At 40.2% G+C, this 5,987-nt stretch overlaps 1 protein-coding gene across 1 annotated transcript; it reads right to left on the reverse strand.

Moving 5' to 3' along the window:
- Positions 1–1,182, reverse strand: LOC138160499 (olfactory receptor 6V1-like). The gene has a single exon (XM_069087054.1). It carries the CDS (start codon positions 949–951, stop codon positions 1–3), a length of 951 nt encoding a protein of 316 aa, XP_068943155.1. The 5' UTR covers positions 952–1,182.
- Positions 1,183–5,987: the final 4,805 nt, after the last annotated feature.

A 5,987-nucleotide genomic window follows, 5' to 3' on the forward strand; every position in this document is an offset into this window, starting at 1 on the left:
TTATCTGAAGGCTCCAGAGTCTCTAGAGAGTATCTTTTTGACAATGTCCTCAATGACCTCCTTGACCTTTTCATTCCGAAAGGTGAAGATGAAGGGGTTGAGGAACGGGGTCACGACAGATGTCATTAGGGCCACCACTTTGTTAAGATCTGTGGAGTGGCCCTTGCTCGGCCTCACATAGATGAATATGGCACTGCCATAGCCAAGCACCACCACAGTGAGGTGTGAGGCACAGGTGGAGAAGGCCTTCTGGCGGCCAGAGGAAGAGGGAATGCGCAGCACTGAAGCCACGATGAGGATGTAGGAGACCAAAATTAGCAGCATGGTGGTCAATACAAAGAGAAGAGAAAGGAAGAAGTCCATGCGCTCAATGTGATGGGTTTCTGAACAGGAAAGTTTTAGGAGTGGGGCAGAGTCACAAAAGAAGTGGTCGATGACATTAGGACCACAGAACCAGAGCCGGCTTTTTTGGATGGTGGGGGAAATGATGGAGAAGAAGCCAACCACCCAGCATGCCACCACCAGCCTAACACAAACCTGGCTACTCATGATGGTTGGGTAGTGCAGAGGGCGGCAGATAGCAACATAACGGTCAAAGGCCATGGCAGTGAGGATAAGGAAATCAGTAGAGCCCAGGGAAAAGTAGAAGAATGACTGGGTCAGGCATTCAACCAGGGAGATGGTTTTATGTGTGGACAGCAGATCAGCAAGCATCCGGGGAACAACAGTAGAGGTGACAAGCATCTCCATGAGGGAAAAGTTGCAGAGGAAGAAGTACATGGGTGAGTGGAGGCGAGAATCAAGGTAGGTGATTGTGATGATGGACAGGTTCCCCAGCATGATCAGCACATACACCAACAGAATAAATAGGAAGAGAAGGACCTGGAACTCTTGGAGATGAGAGAAACCCCAGAGCACGAAGTCTCTGATCATGGTGTGATTGTTCATCATTCAGGACACCAGTTTACTGTATTAGCTGTGAGGCAGGCCAAGTTCATTAAGAGGTCACCCAAGGCTAGTCATCTCACCAAGCACCACACACATAAATATATCCCCTGTGGTCTTTGGAACATTGGTCTTCTGAATGTGAGTCCCTGAAAAACCTAAGGTGATAGAATCCTATTAGAATTTTAAATGGAGGTAGGACAAGACTACCTGGTAGGTAATTTATTTGGTGGGGTGTAGGGTAGTTAGCATTAGTTGTAGATACTGCAGTTTTCTTTTTTTTCTTTTTTGGAGGGAGGAAGGCAGGGCAATTGGGGTTAAGTAACTTGTCCAAGGTCACATGGCTAGTAAGTGTTAAGTGTCTGAGGCTGGATTTGAACTCAGGTCCTCCTGACTCCAGGGCCAGTGCTCTATTCACTGTGCCACCTAGTCGCCCCAGGATCACATTTTCTTAGAAGAAAAGCTACATTCAACTGCTTTGAGAATCTAAGTGTTCCAATTCCAATCACAGTCAATATAGATATAGCCAATACAGATATAATAAATGAACAAAAATGTTAAACTTGACAGTAGATTAGCAAAGCACTAGAACTTCCTTCTAAATAAAAAAGGTAGATTCAACAAGACTTATTATTTGCATTCCTTATGTGTGGAGCCTATATAGTTTTCCTTCGAACACTTTCTATAGATGAAATATTTGGCACCTTCCTCATGGCTCTGAATTCATTGCTCACATCTTTGCTTATAGTAAGCAATTAATAAGTAGCAATTGGGTTAATGAATCAGTAAAAAAAATAAATTTCTCCTTGAAATACTTCCCACAACTATTGGCTACAATTATTTTATCTCCAGAGATGGTTAGGGTGGGAGGGGTGAAAGGGAAGGCTCTTTCCAGGTTGGGATAATAGAAGTCCATTATGGCATTATGACGATTTGGATGTCCACAAACACTCACATTATCTTCACTCTGGCACATCCCAAACAAGACTGCTATTAAAAACTCCTTAAAAACCTAAAAGGTACTCATTGATCAAATAGCAGGATTCAGATTCTTCATCTTGGCTTTCTAATTGCCTCCCTCCCATATACTTGACCCACCTCATCTGATTCCACCACCCCTAGTTGACCTTACTGGGAGTTGTATAATTAAATGAATGTTGGAATTAGAGTAAGAGAACAAGGATTCTAATCCCAGTTCTGCCACTAACTGACTCTGTGACCTTAAAGTCACTTAGCCAGAGGAACCATCATATAATAAAGAGAGGACTGGATTTGGAGTCAAGAAGACTGAGATTCAAATCCTGGTTATACAATTTACTAACTGTAGGATCTTGGATAAGTTACTTCACATGCCTTGTAATCTGTAAAATGGGGGCACTGGACTAGTTGATCCTCTTAGCTTTAAATCCAACAAGAGTCCCTGAATCTCCGTTTCTTCAGCTCTAAAGTTGGAATAGTATTCCCTGACTACCTTTCAAGTAGGTAAATGGTAAGGCATAATTTCTTTTGTGAAATAATAATAAATTATGTGAATATTTTTGGAAAAGTACAGTGAAAGCTAGAAAGTGAAATACAAAAATTATGCATTAATATCATCTTTCATTACTCTTCAATGCAAGCCTTTTTCACCAGTAAGAATTATTCCATTAATATCCTATGAAAAAGATATGCTCATTATATCTTCTCTGTCTAAGCTCATTGTGTGCCTTCCACCAGTAATATCTTTCCCTCTCCTTTCTACCTACTTTAATCCTTTAAGGTTTGTTTAGCTCAAATCCAACCTCCTTCATCTACCCTTTCCTGATCATTCCAACCCATAATGATCTCTGCTTTCTCTAGTCTTAACAGTGCCTTGTGTCCCACTCTAGTAAAACCTTTCTCATCTTCTACAAAGACCTTATTATTCCTAGCTCATATTTACCACCTTTATTAAATGCACATACATAAGCACACATATACACTTAGCTACTGATTGATGTGAGCACCTCAGTGGAAGTTCCCATTTCTTCCCCCTTTCTTCTCCCCATATACATCACCTCAAATCCACAGACTAACACATAAATTCTCTACATGAAACCTATTTTAATCTATCCATATGCACATAGGCAAAGGTAGGTTTCCCAACATTCTGTCTTTGGGTCTCATTTCCTATTCTCTGTACATTTCATTATCTAAGCTTGAGTCCCTTATAGACTTCTGGCTCTGGTTCAGGTGACATTCCTGACCTTCCTTTAATGTCCCTATTGTGCTGACTCCGTCCTCCTCCCCTTCACTCCCTCCCCATTCCTCATTAAGAATACAAACATCTTAAACAAGGATGGAGGAAACTACAACCCAAGAGCTCTATCCGACCTTCACTTTGATTTTATCTAGAGCATAGGATAATAATGAAATAATCACAGCTGCCAAAGCTCAGAGAGTAATTTCTTAGCTGGTAGACATCTTTCTGTGGGTAGGCCATCCACAGTGAAGACTCTCAGATTTAAGGATTTAGAGCATTCTGTGAAGAGCAGTTAATTAGCTAACGAATCAGTGTTCCAATGAGAAAAAACAACTGGTACAACTTATTCTGGCATACTCCAGATCAAAGTTAACAGTGGAATGTGACAATGAAATTATCTCAACTAATTCCTCTCCCTTTCAGACCCCTCTTTATTCTCCTCTCCTTGGGGTCTTTTTATATTTGTCTCTTTCTGGGTCTCTCTCCCACCTCCTTTCTCTTTCTGTCCTCCGCTCATCTTTTCCTTTCTTTCCCCATTTACTTTTCTCTGCCTCCTCCTTTTTCTGTCTTTATCCCTTTTTCATATCACTCCCATGTTTTTTCCTCTCTGGCTTTCTTTACTCTTCCTTTTTCATAATTAATCATAATATGGAATTAACTAATATATTTAATTACTTATTATGCTAATTACATATTTCTCTATTCTCTCTTCTTAATTTAAGAAATAAGTTTTAAGTCCTCTAAACAAACAAAAACAAAAATTGTTTCTCTTTGCCTGTATGAGACTCAATTAATTTTGCCCCATGTGACTGAATTCCTGACTCACAATAGAAAAGAGGGGAGTATGGGATCTTCCTTTCAGTTCTCCTCCTTGGCCGCTCTATCCCCTGAATACAAACTGTCACTGCACCTTTGCTCACACTGTATCTTCTTCTTGAATGTCCTCCCTCCTCCTGTTGCCTCCCAATTCCTACTCATCCTTTAAAGCCTAAGCAAATGTTGCCTCTTCTAGGAAGCCTTCCCTGATTCCTCCTCAAAAGATCTTTTGAGTTCCACAAAACACTGTTCTGCTTCTCTTTATCTTCATCTGTGATTTTATAAAATTAGTTAACTTCATACCTCCACCATAGACTGAGTTCCATGATGGCAGTCCAGCTAAATTTTTTATCTCCTCAATACCTAATAGTTGTCCTCTGAACACAGTAGGCACTTATAAGTTTGATGAACTACAATGAATATCACCATAGACTTTAGCCCTAAATTATAGTTAAAGATATTAGAGCCTCAACTGCCTCATTTTATACATAAAGAAACTTACACATAAAGGATTTAAGCAATTGATCCAGGGACCCATGTAGAAAAGTTTATCTGAAATGCATTGAATTGATATAAAGTCAGAAGTTGTGTTCAATGCGCTATCACTTAATAAGATTCAACATCTTGAACAATTCACCTAACCTCTCTTATACTCGGTTTCTTTATCTGTAAAATGAAAGCAATTATATTTGTACTCCCTAACTCAAAGTATTATTGTGATTTGTAAGCTCTTTGAAATCATGAACATAGTATTTCAAGTTTAACACAGTATCTTAAATAAAACAGCTGTTGGATTATTGTTTGTCCTTCGTTCTTGAAGAGGACCCCAACACCAGGAAGGTAGTGCTATGAATGTAAATGAATTGGATTTAAGTGAGGGAGGGCTGTGTAAGGTCACCAGCCTCACTTTCTCCTTCAAAGCCATCTGCATACAGTAGCAAGATATAGATCAGGACAACTGGAGATGGCCCAACAGTTGTTAGATATGCATTCAATAAATGCATATTGAATAAATGAATGGTTTTCTACACTTATCCTAGGGCTTTCACGACTCTAAGTAATGTCATCTGTGTGCAAACTTATGGAGTGACGCCCAGTTTTGCCCTTCAGGCCCTCCCAGCATCAAGGCTAATCTGAAACCACAAAACTCGAGGCTGATAAAATCCCTAGGAACTGGGCTAGGCCACTCACTACCTTGGCTACTTACCATTTCAGGGACCTCAGGCAAATGATGTCATTTCTCTAAGCTCTGTTTTTTTTCCATCTATAAAATGAAGCATATGGATTAAATAGTGTCTAAAAGTCTTTCTAACCTTGTGTAAGAAAACTTAAAAGGATTTTACATGCTAAACAGAGAAGTGTGGAGGTGATAAGGAGTCCCCAGAGCTTAAGGAGTAGGTTATTTATCATACGGTCATACCAGTAATGTGGAAAAACCACTTTAGCAGTTTGACAGAAGAGGCAGCAGAGGGGAGGTGGCTGAAACAGGAAGAGGCTATTGTAATAGTCCAGGCAAAAGGGAATGAGGGTCGGACTTAGGGTAATTGCTGTGGGAGTAGAGAGAAGGAGTGTGTGGAAGATCTAGAGCTAGGAAGAAGATTTGACAACTGATAAGTGTAGTGATCAAAAATGAGGGCTTGAGAAGAACAGTAAGGTTGTTGTCCTGTGTAACTGGAAAGGAGTGATGTTCTCCACATGGAAGTTATGAAAAGGGATGGGTTGGGGGAAAAGATAATGCATTCTCTTTTGGACATGTTTAATTTGAGCTTAATGGATAGGAGAAAGCCTACAGCACAAACTCAGTGATGCTGCTTTCTGTTTAGCCTGATTGTATGCAATAAAAGAATAGATCTGTTGTTTAGTCGTTTTCAGTCATGTCTGACTCTTAGTGACCCCATTTGGGGTTTTCTTGGCAAAAATACTGGAGTGGTTTGCCATTTCATTCTCCAGCTCCTTTTACAGATGACGATACTGAGGCAAACAGGATTAAATAACTTACCCAGGG

Source organism: Petaurus breviceps, unplaced genomic scaffold (assembly GCF_028583685.1).
Source record: "Petaurus breviceps papuanus isolate PSGF00001 unplaced genomic scaffold, PetGlider_PUasm1.0 181, whole genome shotgun sequence".
Lineage (NCBI taxonomy): Eukaryota > Metazoa > Chordata > Mammalia > Diprotodontia > Petauridae > Petaurus > Petaurus breviceps.